This window comes from Rhodamnia argentea, chromosome 4 (genome assembly GCF_020921035.1).
Source record: "Rhodamnia argentea isolate NSW1041297 chromosome 4, ASM2092103v1, whole genome shotgun sequence".
NCBI classification, from domain to species: domain Eukaryota; kingdom Viridiplantae; phylum Streptophyta; class Magnoliopsida; order Myrtales; family Myrtaceae; genus Rhodamnia; species Rhodamnia argentea.
The window spans coordinates 16,320,835-16,337,229 of NC_063153.1; the positions used below are offsets into that span (position 1 = coordinate 16,320,835).

Below are 16,395 nucleotides of genomic sequence, written 5' to 3' on the forward strand. Positions count from 1 at the left end.
CTAGGAATATTTTTCTTCAAATCGTTTATTTTTCGCCAAACAAATTGATCTTATCACGTGCTTTAATTTCTACATATATTATAAGGTCTTTTTGCCTTAGCCTAAAGAGAGGAAATATACAATTAAAGTTTAAAAGATTTGAACTCAAGATCTCCTACTTTAGTTTTAGTGGGATCACCGTCAACTGTTCTAAAAACTTAAGTAATTGATAAAGTCGTGATTTAACATTTAAATTTTCTAACAAGAGTGAGACCAAATGATATCTTTGTTTTTAGGGATCAATATAAATTTGTTTTGTTCCTCACAATAGATAATTGACTTGATTGATAACTACAAGTCGCCGACGCAATCGACCTACTGTTTTCCCTAGATACTTCTCTCGGCTTAAGTACACCCCAAGTGCCACAACCTGTGTACAGCGCTCACTTTAGTGCCAAAACTTTCAAATCGATCACTTCAGTGCCTAGTTTTTTGAAAATCGATCACTTAAGTGCTAATTTCGGATAATTGGGCACTTTAGTGCCAACCTGGCTAAATGAATTACGTGGATTTTACAATACATTTTTATTATCTTATGTGGAAATTTTTTACAAGCGGCTGCCACAGTGGAAATCCGACGTGTCCCGTGCAAGGGTAGAAATGAAAAAATGACATTGCTCGGTTTCTCTTAGTCTTCCTTGGTCCTCTCTATCGTGCGAAGGAGTGACCGTCTCGTGTAAAATCCAGTCGCTTGTGGAGTCATTGCCGTCACTCGCTCGCCATCGTTGGTCTCCGATCAGCCGTCGTCGTCGCCCCCTCGCCGGCATCGGGTTTGCGTCTTCTGTCCCCATATGAAGTTTGACCCCGAGTCGAAATTAGGGCAAAATTTGGGTGAAATTAGGACTCTGAGGGGAAAATTATGGGAAAATTAGGGTTCGAAGGGCAAAATTAGGGGTGACATGGAAAAATGAAGGCCCCAAGTTGATGCGTCGGGAACCTATACTTGTCTAATCACAGCATGTGCCTTCGGTTTCTTGATAAAGGAAGATAGTGCACCCCCATAAACAGAGGTTCCTTTTGTCCCTTCCGAAGTTGAATTGTTTACACCCCTTTCGGTCTACTTGTTTAATCACACCTTCAACGCCTTTGTAGTGTGAATTTTTTTTTATTTGCTAGGAACTAGTGAAGTTAATGTCGTGGGGACCTCTAATTGTTGAGTCTGAAACATTGTGCACTGGTTGTCATGTTGTTTTGTTGATACTAGACGACAAATAATAAATCTTTAATCAAAAGTACGCATGTGGGGACCTCCATGTGCATTTGTTGATTGTGGTCCCAAAAGCTAATACATTTATTGATTTTTTTTTCCTTTGGTACAAACATGGACAATAATCTTGTTACTGTCATTATCTATTATGATGGGAATTTTGTGATTGGCGCCAACAAGTGGGATTACAAAGGTGGAAATGAAGGAACAATTTTCCTTGATATAAGGACGTTGTCGTATGTCCAGTAAGATGTACATTATTTGTTGGTCTTCTTTTACACTATGCAATAGTCTAACCTTGTTTCTACATTTCGGATGAGAAGAAGGCCAAGAGCTGACCAAACTGCTCAGCTGCCACCATCTGAAGAACCAATAGAACCCGCTGCAGGAGGAAATGCTGTGCAGCCATCTCAAGACCCAATACAACCTTCTGCAAGAGGGCATATTATGCAGCCACCTCAAGGGCCAACGAAAGGACAGGTTGGACAGCCAACTAAAGTGCCAACAAGAGGGGATACTGTGCAACCACATGAAAGGCTAACACAAGACCACACCGAGTCTACCGTTGAACAAACGAGGAGAAAATATCCAATAAGATGTACATTGTTTGTTTGTATTACTTTATGGCCTGTAGTGTAACATTGTTTCCACACTTCAGGTGAGAAGAAGGCCAAGAACCGAGCGAACAGACCAGCCGCCGCCACCTCCGGAGCCAATACAACCTGCTGCACAACCACCACTTCCTCCGCTAACAAAAGGGTCTCTTGGGAAGAGGTTGAAGGAATATGGTTATGACCTATTTACCGACGAACGCATTGGAATGACTATCTTGCACATAAGTTTCGTAGGACTTATCCATTTAATAATAGTGATTTCAAATATTGTGAATTATTTGCTTATGTCATTATGTTATTATAGCCCAGGGAGAAGCTCATAAATACTTATCTCCGAAGGTGGGCCAACTCAAGAGTCCAGGGCTGCGCCAAAGAAGAGTTTGATAAAGAAGAAGACAACAGCTATAGCTCCCAAATAGCTACTAAGGAAGAAGCCAGCAAGAGCTTTATCTCAACAAGAACCGATACGCCACTTGAAGAATCGGAACCTACATATGTTAGAAAGAGTGTTAGGATTATGAACCAAGTGAAAAAGCCATCGAAAGGAAAAGGAGCTGGAGGGTTGTCAATGTTGAGTGATATGAATATAGGATTGGAGTGGAACCACAATTACCTGTTAGTATTTATTTTTTGTTGGGAACTCGTCTTGCTTGTATATTGTTATTTTGATATGAAGGACACTGTTGTTTATGTAAACTATAAGTTCAATGTCAACGGAACTTCTTGTTTTTGAATTATGTTTTTGCTATTTACATTGCTATGGTGGCTGTTTATATTGTGTTGGTGGCTGTTTGTGGATGATTTTGGCGGCTAGTTATGCTTGCTAGTTGTAGTGGGTGCATGAAGATAGCTAGTACTGGCTGGTGCAGGTATTGGAATAGGTTTTGCTAGTGCAACATTTCGCATTGTAGATTTTGGTGCACCAACAAATTGCTGGTGCATATTGTTAATGCACTAGCAACTACGTGGTGCATATTGTTAATGTGTCAAGCAAATTAGTTGTGCACAATGGTACTGCAGGATTTGTTGGTGCATAAGTTGCTTCATTTTGGTCACATCTGCAGGTCGGGTACACAAATGAGCTTCTGCCGCACGAATTGGTTATTGCAGGTTTTGATGATGCACTTAAGTGATCACTTTCACAACAACTTGGTACCCAAGTGATCACTTTCAGAACAACTTGGCACTTAAGTGATCATTTTCAGAAGAACTTGAAACTAAAGTGATCACTTTTAACCCCGATTAGCACTTAAGTGATCAAAATTTACAAATTATGGCACTTAAATTATAACTATGTGAACCAGCATTTGTAGCAAACCACAAACTCAGTTACCCGCAACATTTGCAGATGTTTGCATGAAACTAAATCAAGCAAACAAATGTTGAACAATACATTTAACAAATTGTAAGTTGCTCAAACAACTCAAACCACTAAATTCGAACCACATAACTAATGTAGCAAACCAGCAACTTGAGCAACGGAGCAACAAACCAAGAGCCCATTTGCATAAAACCATTAGCCACTTTTGCAGTAAACCAAATGAGTAATCCAAAAACTATGCAAAAATAGATTGACAATACATAGCTAGTCCAAGAACTGGCAAAAAACTAAGCAAACACTGCATTACAACCTTCCATTTCCAACAAAATACTGCAGCAAACTCTTTCATCCATTACTTATACATTATCGAATACAAGTACATATCTAATTAAATTTCACCCACGGTAGATTGAGAAAGTTCCCCTCATCACACACCTTACACTTAAACATTACATAGGTTACACAAAATAACAAAACGGCAATTAAGGCTCGATGACGCTTTCTTTGTCTTTTCATTATTGACACTTCCTTCTTCAATTGATTGGTCGGGGATGCTATAGCCTTCATCTCAGCTTCCCTTGAATCGCGTCGTTCAACTCGTCCATGAATGTAGGTGGAGGTTCATGCCATCTTTCAAGAAGCTCCAATATCACTTCGGTGGCTCGACTTAAGAATTTTTTATCAACCCATTTGAAATATTTGCACTTCGACCCCTCTCTATACCTGCCACATCCATGGAATATTCTCCCTTGATTCAACCGAGTCCAAGATGTTTTTGTTGGACACGGTAACCCATAATAATAGTAAATCTCATCATTTTCTTCAATTGGTCGAAACGAATTTGAGCTGCTACTAAAGCTCCTTCCTTCAATTTCAACCTAGAGCTGTTAATTTTGGGGCAAAATCGAAATGGGGACTCAATTTTTCTTCAGCTGTGGTAGGGTTTCTAATTTGGGGTTCAATTTGGGGATGTAGGGTTTATGTTTGTGCGAAATCGGTTTCAGCGACGTCGTGTTGCTCTTCAAATTGCTGAGTCGGCCTCCGGCGAGCTATATCCTCCTGCTTTTTTATGTAAAAAATCCATGTAGACTCCACGTTAGACTTTCCGGTAGCCACGTATGCTTCGGATTGAACCTAGCACTTAACCGATCGATTTCCAAAAAACTTGGCACCGAAGTGATCGATTTGAAAGTTTTGATACTAAAGTGAATGCCGTACACAAGTTGTGGCACTTGGGATGTACTTAAGTCTACTTCTCTCGATACTTGAGAAAATGGCTGAGTAGGTAATCAAATTGTCCTGTCACGTAGATGGACACGATGTATATTTTAAAAGAGCAATTACAAATTTTCCCCTCGAATTTGGGATTGGTTTCAATCCTCGCCACCTTTCTCTGTCTCTTTTTAAATTTTAACTTATTTTTATATTTAATTTAAATAAAAAACTGATTTTTTAATCTTTTTTTAATCTAATTAAGTTTGTATTTTTACTTTCTAATAACTTTTTTCCTAATTTTTATCTTTTTTATTGCTGATTGGACACTTGGCGAGCCACGTCGGCTTTAAATATTAAAAAAAATGCCACGTCATATTTCCACCTAAAAAAAAATTTTGACACTAAAGTGGGCGTTGTATATAAATTTTGGCATTTCTAATGTCCTTTTGGCTAAAAGTAAGTTTTCTCATGGACATATGGGCAAGTGTTTATCATTCATGTTGAGCCTCAGCAAAGTGGGGATGATGGTTGAAGAATGCAAGGGAGTTGCAGAAGAGTCTACAATGAGGGCATTGTGGAATTGGTTGGGGTAGAATGTCACCATTTGATTTCTTCCATACCCATTGGGCTGAAAACTGGAACCTCATGGCATTGGCATGAAGTGCAAGAGATACATGAAGGTTGTTGTGACTCTCTCGAGGTGAACCATCAAGGGAAAGCAGATGGATCACTAAGTGGGTGGGTAGTCCCTCTTGCGAGATGGTGCATTCGCCCAGCACAGCCATCCAAAGCCCTACCAATCGCAATTTGTTTTTCCGATTCAATTATGTAATATAGTTAACTTTGGAGTGGCCAATAATCAATTATGGGCCGATTAGAGACTCAAGTAAGGTTTGGGTGACTATGCGAATTAGATATTTTGAAAGCTCGGATTTGATTATGCTAGAGTACTTTAACTTTCTTTCGGTAATTTCTTTCTTTGCATGCAATCTTCATCAAACTGTATTACCCCTAAACTTCTTACATGTGAAAATGATCATGCACGGTGTGCGAACGATAGATAACACCCCATAATCAAAGCAGTAAATATTGAACAACATGAAATACATCAAGCAAGCTTAAACAAAGCCTCGTCATCAAGCCTCAAAGCCCTAGGGACTAGGAATCAAGAGATAAAGATGCAATGCCATAAAATATGAATGACTATGCATGATTATGCATGGACCACCAAACTAGGACTTACTTATCGCTATAAGGAAAACTTGTAAGGAAATTATATTTGATTTTGAAGGAAACAAACTACCATGTTTTCTGAAAAGACCTTGATTTATACTTTGATGATTCACCATAAATATATCTCTATGTCTTTTGTTATTAACAATTATATTTTGATAGAAGCAGGATTTGTGGCAGAAGAAGACTGATACGAGAATCATGACGAGATATATTTTGATCTTTGATTTATATCCTCGTTGTTTAATCAATCTTATTCTTGCTTATTTTAGCAGATTAAATTTTCCTCACTAACGGTCAATTATCTGATTAGGATTGCATTTCTAAGTTAAATTGATTGACCATCAATCACAAATATATTCTCGTGACTTTCCATACGAGGAATCTTGATTGATTGGCAATCACCCTTAGATAATTTCCTTTGTTAGAAGCTTGATTTATGGTGTTAAGGATTTGATTGTATGGGCGAGCAAATCCTCTCAAATCTCCGATTCCTCTCACCTTAATGACTCGTGATCTTTATTCGACAATCAACCAACATCTAGTTTTGGAGTTTGATCCTCGGAGTGATTCCGTCCAGCGGGAAGCTTGGAAGACGAGGAGTATATAAAGAGCACCAGGTTTGAAGAGAAGTGAGAGAGATTAAGAGATCAATATCCATATCTCAAGAGAGCTTCATCTGTTTCAATTATCTACTCGTGCTTAAAGTGAGATCTTATGAGAGGTGTAATATAGAGTCAAGTGTGTAGAGTGAGATAGCCTTGGTAGAGGCAGAGCTCACTTCTGTTGGAAGTGCTTGTGTTAAAGCGATCACATCTTTTTGTAATCTCTCATTTGATTACTTAGTAGAATCCAGCTAGTAGGCTGTTAGTGTGGGAGAGTAAACGTAGGCTTACCAAAAGCCAAACCACTATAATCTCTTGTGTATTGTCTTCTACTCTCTACTCGCCTCTATTTACTGTCTACTAGAAGCATTGTATGGTTCCGTTAACTACATCGGTGCCTATCAAACTTGAAGTTTTTAATTCCGCATTATCTTATTAAGTTTAATTATATTCACCTATTCACCCTCTCTAGGCGATAGGTCTAGCCAAAACAACAATACTAACTGACATGCAACTTAGCCTAATGTTTTTGGTTTTTTCTTCATTTAATTTATACAATCAACTCGAAGTTAAAACTCTGTGAACATGATTGGTGCACGCAAAATTTAAATCAATATGAATGACATGCATGATGAACGACAAGAATTAATCCCGGAATTCTATACCCATGACCAACATAATGAATTCGAAATTGTCTCCTAAAATGCTACATGGCCGAAACTATATATGCATGTATAACTTGAATCACTAAATGACAAGTATTATGAATACTATTCTATATGAGGTTGGATTAAACATGAATGTGTTCGAGGTGTGACCTATATGTAACACAAATCACAAAAATCAAAATTAGACTCTAAAGAATATCACATCCTAAATTACCTGCAAAATACATTACTAAATGACACGAATGTTAGTTTATCAAAATAGAATTAGACATGAGTTAATCCCACAATTAAACAAAATCTATGTGAGACGCTAATTCACTTTAAAAATTTTTTTTATCTTATTAACACACGTGAATGAAAACTAACCCTAAGGATACGTCATGCAACAAATCCTAGATATGCAAAAACTTAATATTTTATGGATAAACTAAGGTGCTACATGATAAGTACAAACAATTTTAAGATAATTTTATCTTGGTTATTATTACTAACCTAGATGCAATGAAAATTATTTGAATAATTCCTATTATGCAAAACACTATCATGAATATCCAAGAATGCTTAAGAACATGTAAGAACAAACAAGAAATAACAAGAACATGCAAGAGCAACCAAGACTACTAAGATTCATTCTTGACATAACTATATAGAATGCAAGAACAACATGCTTGATGGTCCGAAACTTTTGGCTTTAAGATCCGATTCCTCGGGCATAAAATATGCAAGGCATGATGCAAGGTCATTCTTACGGAATCATGAATATCCTAGGGCATGACCTGACCAATATATGCAATACATTATAACCAACAAGCATCGCATTCAATCCTACTAGAACAAGAATACGAGCAATTCTTTTAGGACTAAAAAAAGATTTTGCTAGCATAATAGTTTTTGGGTGACCGTGAGAATAACATTATGTTGTTTGAGCCACAAATTCTTAAAAGAGCGGATCCCACATAAATTTTTATTAAGTTTTATTAATATTTTTATGGTCCAAAATAAAATATTAGCCTTACAATCATTCAAAGACTGTTATATAATTAATTCTCCAAAAAAATTCCCAATCCTATCTTAGATGGAACTACCAAAATTGAAGGCGTAGAGAAGATGAACAGACGAGGCACAACCAAGTGACGCCAACGGAGGAAGGATGACCGTGAGTGACGCCAAGGGAACAATGGAAACTACTGGAGGCGAGAGGAATGCTGGAACTCCCTTGGACCGAGGGGGAGAGAAAGCCTCACGGGGGAGAGAACTTAGCCGGAGAGAGAAGTCCTTAGTAAATGGGTTTTGTGTTGAGTGTCTGCCCAAAGGACTCCCATTTATAGTAGGGATGAGTGATTTTAGGTTATGTACAAGTTCTATCTGAAATCTATCTTTCGAAACAAGTTTCATCTAGAATTTGAAACCTACCCCGTCACGGGTTCTAAGTTCGAGTCCAAGGTCTATCCAAGTTTAACCTGTATTCTTAATTGAACGATTGCAGTGAATTATTAACTTTAATGACCACCACTTACTTCTACAATCTATTTACCATAACTAATATTTAGATAGACGAATGAATATGAATTATTAACAAAACAAAAGTCTCACACATAAATATCGCTCGAAATGAAAGCTCGGACTAATGGTTCTAGATTATACACTCATCATCGGACATAATAGAGTACCGTAGGATCATGTGAAGATATATTACAAAAAATAAAAATAAAAACTTGTTACAGGTTCCACCTACCTAGAATCTGGAACCTATCCATCATAACATATCCTTTGATTTTTGGAACCTGAAAAATACCCTACGTATCTTGCATCCTGGAACCGCACCGATGCACCTGTCCAGTTTCAAGTTTCAGGTTTTACCCTGGCAAGAGAGGATGATTCTCTCTCCCTTTTGCGGGTTATCATCTCATATTAAGAAATAAGTATATACGCCCTCTTTTTTCCCCATCCCTAGTGCACAATCCAACTGTTCCTTTTCCCATATTATAATTCAGATTCATAGGCCCCTATCTTGGAAATGATTGGCCAAATATCTCTTGTGATTATAGTTTTTCTTTCAATTGTACATGTGCTGAATGAGTGATGAAATTATTTCTCTACCCTTGACCGGCGGCCATATTACCTCTTTGGCACACGTTTAATTAATCAAATCACCTTAGTCTACTCATGAATTGTGGAGTCTTCAAGGTAAAATAATTTAGGTGTCATCCCTGGATCATGGGAGTGGTGTTTGTGCTAGGATCTAGGGATGAGTAAAGTATTACTTTGGAGGATCTCTAAAGATGGGGTTGCTCTCTCATGCACAAGCCTTTCGGGACACGTCACCACTCTCTCGATTGGGGCCATGATAGGCCGAACCAATTGGTGTCTGAAGCGTTTCAGGCGCCGTACGGGCTTGTCGAGCAACAAGCTTTGACCTTATTTTTTTTTCTTTGACATTGCTAATTTTTTTTCTTACGAAAAATTAGGCCACAACAAAGTACTTTGATGACGGATTCCCACGCCCCCGCCACACGCGCACGCGTGTTTTGGGTCCAAGCAAAGTATGGCAGCTATTTTACCTGATTTGGGACGTATTGCTCCCATAATCATTCTTAACTACATGTAATTTAACCTCAATATTTTTCGAGTTTTGATACCTCCTAATTTTTGCAACAATCTAACAAAACTCGAAGAAGCTAGGTTACTTAATCTTATAATAGGTACTGGTGATCATTTATAGAAAAATATTCTTCTGCGAAACGAATGTACTCGTGGTTGCGAATGGCTAGGTGTGGGCCGGCAAGCATCTTTTCTAGGTTCTCACGCACCCTTTTGAGAAGTTATTGAACTCTTTCCAAACATGTTGATCATCGCCCCCATACCATAGCACTCATTTCCTGTACGTGCCTTCAAAATATTGCAATACACACACAAAGATTACATTGCCATAAATTCATCAAACATTCGGGGAAGTCAGAACACGACACTCCCAAAAGCTCCGCGAAACGAAGAGAGATCGCAAAACGAAATGCTACGAGTTTTAATTAGAACGTTTAATAGCAAGACCTCGAACATTTCCTTTTCCCTTCCCTTACTTAAATGGAATCCATCAAGTAGTTTTGGCCATCATACGGGAGGCGACCTACCGGCGAGGACTGCCCCGTCAACATCCGGCTTGCTAATTCACATAACTTGGAGCTAACCCAACGCAGGACGGGACGTAGCAGCTCCCACAGCTTGGATGGTTGCGTGACCGCGGTCCAGACGTGGCGGCCGGCACGGCCGACTGGAGTGTCGGCCAGCTGGGTAATCCCTCGGTGTATCTTGAGAAGCAGCAGTTTCCACAGGCGCTTAGTGAGGTCCCATAACTCGCTAGAGCCAGACCCCACCCCTTCCGTCAGAGCTCCCAGGCCGTTCCCCAGGGCTGCGATTATCTGATCTCTCAGGGCTGCGGCGAAAGGAGTGTTCCCATTGGCGACGTCCTTCATTATGAGATCTGACGCCGTCTGCATTGCCGATTCTGAAGGATCGGCCTCTCTTTCTTCTTTCTCGTCAATGGGGAGCTCGATGTTAAGGCTTAGGCATGTCGCGAAGTTGGCAGTGTTGTCCTCTTCTTTTCCTCGGACGGGCTGATCAATCCCGCCATCTCTCCAGCTCTTGCACATCATTTCTTGAACGCACCCGACGTGAAAACGGCGACCCTTGCTCTTCGAGACATATGACCAGCTCGGGATAACAGCTCTGCGTGCCCGGGTTGACACCGTCTTGCACCAGTTGCATTTCATTGATATGTTCTCCATCTTAAGCTTGAGCTTCTCGCTATCAAGAAACAAAAATAAAAAAAAAAATGGTACAAGGATACTATGACATAAGACGGCGATTGACTAATGAACTTACAAGAGAAGATAAATAGGAAACAATCGGGACCACAAAGATTTACGTGACTTGGTTGAAGTTAATTCCTACTCCATGGGGATGCATGCCTCAAAGAATTTCCTAACGATTGGAACATTACATGAAGAACCGCTCAAATGTTCAAATATTTTTCTGCCCTAGATTACACTCAGCAATCTGACAAAGATCGGAATCTCGCTTAAGAGAGAAAAAATTAGAAAATTACCAAGAAAGTCCAAACCTATTACAATTGTCTCAATTTAGTTCTAATTTTTTTTCCCAATTGAATACTAAACATTTTGCATTTTTGTCAATTCAATTCATCAGACCAATTTTGATTGAAAATCGATGACATGGACTGAGATCATCTTACGTGGCGCGATCGGTCTTGGCGTGGGAACTTTTCACTAATATTTTAATTTTTTTCCAACTTATTTATTCCTTTTTTTTCTTTCATTTCTCTTTCTTTTTTTCCCTCCCTTCATTCTTGCCGAACCTCAGCGATTGGCTAGAAAGAAGGGAAGAAAAAAAAAAAAGAAAGAGAAAGAGAAGAAAAGAATAAAAAAATAAAATAAAATAATCAACAGATTATTAAAATTTTATTAAAAAATATATACATCAGTGCCGACCGCACCACATAGGATAGCCAGCATCCATGTTGGCCATTTTTGAAAAAATTAGCTGGATGAACTGAATTGGCACAAATATAAAAATTTTAAATTTAGGACTTTTTTTTTGGTAATTTTCTCGAGAAAAAACTCTAGTTTCTCTCTATTGTAAAAGAGTAATGGATAAAAGTGCAAACCAAAAGTTTAGTTATATTGAACCTTTCGGAGTAAACCTTTCTATCTAAGCAATCATGGGGCTTCGGTTAATTTACATTGTAATCTTGGAAATAAACTTTGAATTCGAAAAGAACTTGAGACATTAATTTAACCCTTCTCTACCTTGGCTCGACTTTGACAGCCAATTCAAAGTGCTCATCATTCATGCTAGCTTACCCAACGGCCGTGACAGGTGCACGTCTTTTGCAAACACCAGCCAGAGTTCCCCCCGGCTCCGACGACACCGCTAATGATAGCGGAACCCTTGTTATACGAGTAGCCACGGGATGAGGAGGGGCAAGCTGGGCTAGTTGTCCTCCCCCTCCCCTCCTCTTTCTCCTCGGCTCTTTTGCGACTCGTCGCGACGGCCCAAAAGTCAAAATTTTGAAACGGACCAAAGTTCGGAGACATTTATGTCATTTTTCCTTGTTTATAACTTAAGCAAGTAAGAACTCACAACATTTCATAAAATTGATCTTTTTAAGTGAAATACTAACATTTGCAAGTAAATTTTAGAGTTTTCATACTCAAAAAAGTGAAATATCACAAAAAAAACTTGAAACACTTCACTAAATTAAAATTCCTTCAGTAATGATATTTTTTTAAATTTCAGTCTCAAACAAAAAACCAATTCACATCATATTACTGTGAGCAGTGGCCAGGTCACCGGAATTTCTCCGACTCCATTAAAATTCTGGCTCTATCGCCGACTATGGGCAGTGGCAAGGTCACCGGACCGTCCCCGCAGCCCTTCTTCCGGTCATGTGGATAAATTACTCACCTTCTTACCCTAATAAATAATAGATAAAACAAATAAAATTACGCACCCGTTAACTTTTATGGATCTGTCAAGGTGAAGACAACATGGGTGGAAGCTGCTCTTTCCATCAGCAGACATGTACCCGCAACCACGCAGCGGCTTGGAGCATGCCCCGCAAAATTTGCCGCCACTGCCTTCGTCATCGTCGGTATCAGTATCGGTGTCATAATTTGTGACTCTTCGAACAAAAGAGAGATCGCCGAGATCCAGTAGAGGATGGTACATGATGGTAGGTGGAGACATGCACTCCTTGTGGACGTGGACAGCGCACGGCTCGCACGAGTACGAGCGCACGAACCCGATCTCCTTGCACGCCGTGCAGTAGAACGGGTCGTGGCACTCGGCCGGCTGGAGCGTGTGCTCCGGGTGGATCCATGACCCATCGGCAACGGCGCCATCTCCAAAGATAAACATTAGCTTGAGGACTAGGGCTTCTAGATGATCCCAGTGACCGCAAAGAAAATCAAGAATCGACATCTTTTTCTTCGTTCTCTCTTTCCGCTTCCCTCTCTGTTAATCCAAAGAAATGAGATGCGGAAGTGGAACTGGAACTGGAACTGGAACGGAATCTGAAGAGATAATGGCACGTCTGTCCATCTTCCAACCTCTCCTGCTAGCAAATATAAAACAAATAGAAAAACAAAACGAAAAGTCAAAAAGTCAAAGAAAGGATAGAAAAGACAAAATAATAAAAAAAAAAACCAAAAGAAGAAAAAGAAGCTGCTTTGTGCGTCAGTGCCAGACGAGAAAAAGAAAAAGAGAACAGGCGAGGTGTGAAGGAGCCTTCGGTGAGAAGGGAAGCAGGCACAAAGAAGAAAGAAGAAAAAAAGAGGGTGCGGCTTCGGTCATTGATTCAAAGGCCAAACCTTATTGGAATTTGCTCAAATTTTGATATATTGTTGTTGACACTTGAATTTCAACTAACCAATTTTTTTCATATAAACTTAGAACTACTATTAGTTCTTATCAAATCATTTTTACCTTTACCGTTCATGCATCGCATTAGCATTCATTTAGACTAGCCGTGCAAGGATGAGCTGAAATTGACAGGCGATTTGGACCAAAGTTCATCACGATTTTTAGCAATTCAAAGGGATGGTGTGCCGAAATTTTCAAGGCCATTAGAACCTATTTTGAGCTTCATTCAGCCTATTTTAAATGATTAATTAGAAGAGGCTTGATTTAAATGCACATTTAATTGGAAAAAAGCCTAATTGGAGCCTAAAATTGAGCGAATCGACCCATAACTAAAAGGAAAATTCGGCTAAGCCCATACATGTGTTGTGCCGAAATTTTAAGGGGTTTTAAACTTATTTTCATATTTAATTTAGCCCATAAGGCTTTTATTTAATTAGTTTTAATTAATTGAAGCCCGATTGGAGCCCGGAATCGCACAAGATGGCCTGCAAGAGCTAGGAAATTCGATGCCTCATATACTATATCCTATTTGGCCGAAATTTATGAGGAGCTCTAAGGGCGCGCGCACATGATAACACTTCTGCTTCAAAAATCAACTTCTGGTTAGCAATTGATTTTTCTACTTCTACTTAGAAGCAGAAATTGATTTTTCTCTTTCTACTTCAGAAGTTAATTTTTTTATCATAGAAATTTGTTTGGTAACCGTTAAAAATTTCTACTTCTAAAATGTTATTAACAGAAAATCTTCTATGAAGAATTATTGCCGGCGGTTGAAAAATTTCTACTTCATTTTTAAAAATTTTAAATTTCTTTAAAAAATAAATTTTATTATTAACAAAAATATTATTTACTTTTTAAAAAAATTATTATTTATTTTTTACTCCGGCTGCTGGAGACGACGACTCGGCGGCGGCGGCCGCCAGAGGGCGATGGGTGGCGGCATGGGTGGCGGCGGTGGTGGTCGGCAATCACAGGTGGCGGTAGGCGGTGATCACGAGAGGCGGTGAGTGGTCACAGTCAGCTGCGAGTGATGGGAAGTGGTGGTCAATGGTCGGCGGTTGGCGATGGTCGCATGCGGTGACGGGCGGTGGTTGGCGATGGCGGTGGTCGGTGGTTGTCGGCGGTGGCGGAGGGTATCGGTGGTCGGCGGTGGGCGGAGGTACGCCTTTGTCGTCGTCGGTATCGGTATCGGTATCGGTATCGATGTCGGCATCGGTGTCATAAGTTGTGACGCTTCGAACAAAAGAGAGATCGCCGAAATCCGGCAGAGGATGGCACATGATGGGAGGTGGAGACATGCACTCCTTGTGGACATGGACCGCGCACGGCTCGCACGAGTACGAGCGCACGAACCCGATCTCCTTGCACGCCATGCAGTAGAACGGGTCGTGGCGCTCGGCCGGCTGGAGCGTGTGCTCCGGGTGGATCCATGACCCATCCGCAACGGCGTCATCTCCGAAGATAAACATTAGCTTGAGGACTAGGGCTTCGAGATCATCCCAAAGACCGCAAAGAAAATCAAGAATCGACATCTTTTTCTTCGTTCTTTCTTTCCGCTTCCCTCTCTGTTAATCCAAAGAAACGAGATGTGGAAGTGGAAGTAGAACTGGAGCTGGAGCTGGAGCTGGAATGGAATCTGAAGAGATAATCCCACGTCTGTCCATCTTCCAACCTCTCCTTCTAGCAAATATAAAACAAATAGAAAAACAAAAGAAAAAGTCAAAAAGAGGGTGCGGCTCTTCCCATGGGAAAGGAGCGATTTTACTTAATGGACTGGACTACTGTTCTTCTGAGCCGACGACTATTCCAAACGGTATTGCACCGGCACGGGCACAACACGGGACATGAGACACGATACGACATGTTGACATGTTATTTCTCAAAAAATAAAAAATTTTGACACGCTGAGACACGTTATATATTAAATGTTATTTTTATTGATACATGTTAAATTATTATATTTATGATTGCACAAATAAATAACTAATAATAAAAAGTCCTAAAATGAATTTTCATAATAATTCCGATACCCTCTTGTTTTCGCCACCAAAATCCAACACAAGAGAGAGAGAGAACAGTGTGGGATTCATCTCATCAGGTCTCCTTCTCCATGCTGAACCCGAACCCTACACCCTCGTCGATTGAGCAGCTCCCACTCCCAGGCAGAGAAATGCTGCGGTCCATTGTCAGAGCCGTGACCACAACATCAAAATGTGGCTGCCCGTTCGAACCCACCTCTTCAAAACGTCCGGCCGTGCATCAAGCGTACCTCAACTTGGCGTAACTTGTCGAGGAAGAACGCCAAGTTAGCACCGATAGTAGTCCCACATCGGTCAGCAAATAGAGAAAGAGAGGGGCACATCCTTATAAAATAGGACCTCGAACTGGTGTGGTGTGCTGGACGGGGGCCATGGTGTTAGGGCCAGATTTTGATTTTAAAGTACAAAATCTACATTAATAATTCGTGAGACGCGAACGCGAACGTGTACGTGTAAAGTGATTCCAAAGGGGGCTGCCCCTCGAGCGATATGGTGGGGGATATCCTGAACCGCGTTTGGTTTGGAATATTATTACACAACGCGATATTCGTTAGGTGGCGATGACTTTGAAGGAGTCTCTGGTCTCCTCCACTGGAAAACCCACCCCTTCACTTCACCCGCTCTTCCAGCAGCAGCCAAAGGGATGGCCGCCCCTCTAGAGAGAACAGACAACTGTTTGACCGACTTGCGTCGTTCTTGGCCACTTCACTTGGTTTCCAGCCACTTGTCCCGCAGCTTCCTACTCCCACCCCTATTTTCTCCTATTTTCCATGATTAATGAGTAAAGGATGAGATTCTTGCATTTGGCTTTTTGAGGGATTTGGGTTCTTTTGTTTCGCGAAAAGGTAATGATTTGAATATTTTTTTTAAATGATTATTTACATCATTTGAAAAAAAAAATCAGAAAACGAATAATTTTCATTATCAGCGAAAATATTGAAGAATAAATTTTTATTGTTAAGTGGATGCAAATTATTCATTGACTGATCTTTCTGAAGAGTATACACAAACGTTTT

General features: G+C 40.1%; 1 protein-coding gene across 1 annotated transcript; it reads right to left on the reverse strand.

The window, feature by feature from the left end:
* Positions 1-9,979: 9,979 nt before the first annotated feature.
* On the reverse strand, positions 9,980-14,922 carry LOC125314829. Its single transcript, XM_048278055.1, has 3 exons — positions 14,546-14,922; positions 12,430-12,563; positions 9,980-10,703 (listed from the first exon to the last, which is right to left on the reverse strand). Exons 1-3 carry the CDS (start codon positions 14,870-14,872, stop codon positions 9,980-9,982), a joined length of 1,185 nt encoding a protein of 394 aa, XP_048134012.1. The 5' UTR covers positions 14,873-14,922.
* Positions 14,923-16,395: the final 1,473 nt, after the last annotated feature.

What these genes read in the sequence shown, in the direction of transcription:
- LOC125314829 (XM_048278055.1), bottom strand. Translation starts at nt 14,872, where the DNA reads ATGTCGATTCTTGATTTTCTTTGCGGTCTTTGGGATGATCTCGAAGCC. An exon ending in CTTATGACACCGATGCCGAC is followed by an intron (nt 12,564 to 14,545) that starts ATCGATACCGAT and finishes GATACCGACGAT; the next exon opens with GACGAAGGCAGTGGCGGCAA. An exon ending in AGATCCATAAAAGTTAACGG is followed by an intron (nt 10,704 to 12,429) that starts GTGCGTAATTTT and finishes GTTTCTTGATAG; the next exon opens with CGAGAAGCTCAAGCTTAAGA.